Source organism: Lactuca saligna, chromosome 1 (assembly GCF_052625555.1).
Source record: "Lactuca saligna cultivar CGN05327 chromosome 1, ASM5262555v1, whole genome shotgun sequence".
Taxonomy (NCBI): domain Eukaryota; kingdom Viridiplantae; phylum Streptophyta; class Magnoliopsida; order Asterales; family Asteraceae; genus Lactuca; species Lactuca saligna.
This window is the reverse complement of record NC_136417.1, coordinates 128,676,161-128,679,122: the sequence shown is the minus strand read 5'-3', so window position 1 is coordinate 128,679,122 and position 2,962 is coordinate 128,676,161. Positions and strand designations below refer to the sequence as shown.

Genomic DNA, 2,962 nt, shown 5'->3' with positions numbered 1-2,962 from the left:
TGGAACCTTTTCTCAAAATCAACGAAACTTTTGGACCCATAATGAAATGAAGAGAAATTCTCCATAAGTGGCTGGTGAAGTTAGTAACACCCAACACTTGGAATCAAAGCTCTTGGATTTGACTAATGTGTTAAGTCAAATGGTGGTGGGAAGTGGTCAACAATTTATGGTGTGTGGTATTTGTGTAATGAAAGGGCATTATACGGATAAGTGTCCCACACTTGGTAGTGAACCAGAGGATGTTAATGTAATGGGAGGATATCAAGGTCACCCAAGACCCATGGGCTTTCAAAATAACTACAACCCAAATTGGAGGCATAATCCAACCAACTCATACCCACCAAAGCAAAACCCACCACATGTCATGATGCGACCCCAATTTTCTCAATACCCATCCCCAAAACCTCCATATCCCCAAACATCTCATCCCACTCCAATTTATCAAAACCCTCCACAACATGGCCAATCAAGTGGTGCCTACCAAATGAGCCTTCAAGAAATTGTCACTTCTCTTGCTTAAAGCCAAACCCAATTTCAACAAGAGACCAAGAACACTTTCTCCAACATTCAAGCACAAGTTAGAGACTTAGCCACCACTCTCAACAAGATGGGACAAAGGGGTAAACTTCCTTCTCAAACCGAGAAGAATCCTAATGTGAGTGTAGTCACCTTGAAAAGTGGGAAAACACTTGGAGAAAGCAACCTCAAAAGAGTTTCAAGAGAAGAAGAAGATGAGGCTATTGTTGTTGAAACTTCGAAAGTGGTAGTTCCTCCAAAGGAACCGGTTGTTCCAAACATTGAGCAACCCGAATATTCCAACAAACCTATAAAGTCATTGGTCATACCACCACCCTTCCCTTCCCGGTTAGCCTTTTCCAAGAAGATAGAGGAAGAAAATGAATTCTTTGAAACTTTCCACAAGGTCCAAATCAACTTTCCACTATTAAATGCTATTAAGCAAATTCCAAGTCATGCAAAATTCCTCAAGGATTTATGCACCAAGAAGAGAAAATTCAAGGCAAATGAAAAGATTCAAGTCAATGCAAATGTATCTATAGTTATCCAAAAGAAGTTACCTCCCAAATGCAAGGATCCGAGAATATTTTCTATCCCTTGTACCATTGGTGATTTGCATGTCGAAAGTGTTATATTAGATCTTGGACCCTCGATTAATGTGATGCCATATTCGGTTTTTCAATCTCTCAATGTTGGACCTTTGGAAGAAACTGAAGTAATCATTCAATTAGCGGACAAGTCAAGTATGTCTCCAAGAGGAGTGTTGGAGGATGTGTTAGTACAAGGTAATCAACTTGTTTTTCCCGCAGAATTTTATGTCATTGATATTGAAGAGAAGAATCCTTCCAAATCATCTATGATCCTCCTTGGAAGATCTTTCATGAATACTGCTCACACAATCATTGATTTCCATAAAAGAAAGATAACTATGGAGTTTGATGGAGAAACCATTCACTTCAACATCTTTGAGGCAATGAGGTACCCTAGCAACATTTCTTCATTGTACTGGGTTGATGTAATTGAGCCAATAACCCAAAAAGTGTTTGATTTGTCTCATCGGGATATTTTGGAGATGATACTCAACACGAACCTTGATTGTGAAATTTTAAAGAAAACACTGGAACTATTTACATTGGACTCCAAAGTTGAAAATATTATGAAGACTTTGGAAGTAAGTAAGTCAACAAGGAAAGATGTCTCTCAAGTTGCCTTATCTCATTATCCAAATACGATGCCCCATTCCACAATCCACCCACCTACACGTCTTCCAACGATAAAAGTGATCAAGAAGAAGGTAATTAAAAGGTTCAAAAGGTGCAAAGAAAATAAAAAGGCATTTCATGAAAAGCACATAACCCAAAAACACTTTATTCCGGGTCAAAAAGTTCTTCGTTATCATTCACGCAAAAAGCTATTCTCGGGAAAATTACGATCTCGATTGCACGAACCATTCATTGTTATAAAAGTATTTAATCCTGGTGTGGTTGAAATCAAGAGTTTCGAAACGAATCAAATCGTCAAAGTGAATGGGAATTGTTTGAAACAATTTTATGAAGGCTTTGACACGGGAGAATTTGATAACGTTACTTTGGAAACTCTGATTTACGAAGGTTGAAGGAAGCGGGGATATGTCTTGGCAAAGACGTTAAATAAATGCATTGTGTGACAACTGTCAAATTTCGGTCAAGTCAAAGTCAACTAAAGTCAACAAGTTAAACCGTTTGACTCAATTTGCCCTTGGGTACTAGAATTTACATTATGAAATTTCTACACAACTCTCTATTCTAATGAGAGATCATAAATCAAAAAGTGCGAACAATTAGATCTCCTTAACCTAAAACTGTGGTACGTGGCTAGCCAAACCGATAAAACAATGTTGCATACTCATCGGGAGTGTGTAAGATCCTTAAAAGTGCGAACATCTAGATCTCCTTTACGGACCTTGCATTGCGAAGCCGAACACTCACAAAAGCCACACTCGAAACCTCTCTCAATCATTTTCACTCTATCTCTCTCTGTTTGAAATCTCTCTAAGTATGTGAAACCTCTCCCAAAACTCTCTTTGTATGAAAAATCTCTCCCAAATCTCTCTAAGTATGTGAAACCTCTCTCAAAACTCTCTTTGTATGAGAAATCTCTCAAGTATGTGAAATCTCTCCCAAATCTCTCCAAGTATGTGAAATCTCTCTCAAATATCTCTCTGTATGAGAAATCTCTCCAAGAATGTCAAATCTCTCCCAAATCTCTCCAAGTATGTGAAATCTCTCTAAAATATCTCTTTGTATGAGAAATCTCTCCAAGAATGTCAAATCTCTCCCAAATCTCTCCAAGTATGTGAAATCTCTCCCAAATCTCTCTCAAAAGTTTCCCGTAACTTTTTAGAATCATTCGGGTCATTCTGACCCTTAACCGGGTAAAAAACGGCTTAAAACGGGGTAAAAACGAG

The 2,962-nt window shown here is 38.2% G+C and overlaps 1 protein-coding gene across 1 annotated transcript; it reads left to right on the top strand.

Moving 5' to 3' along the window:
- The first annotated feature begins 607 nt into the window (after positions 1 to 607).
- On the top strand, positions 608 to 2,131 carry LOC145011237 (uncharacterized). The gene has a single exon (XM_078969906.1). The coding sequence runs from the start codon at positions 608 to 610 to the stop codon at positions 2,129 to 2,131; it is 1,524 nt and encodes a 507-aa protein (XP_078826032.1).
- The last annotated feature ends 831 nt before the right edge of the window (positions 2,132 to 2,962 follow it).

Coding starts and splice junctions, on each gene's coding strand:
- LOC145011237 (XM_078969906.1), top strand. CDS start 608: ATGGGACAAAGGGGTAAACTTCCTTCTCAAACCGAGAAGAATCCTAAT.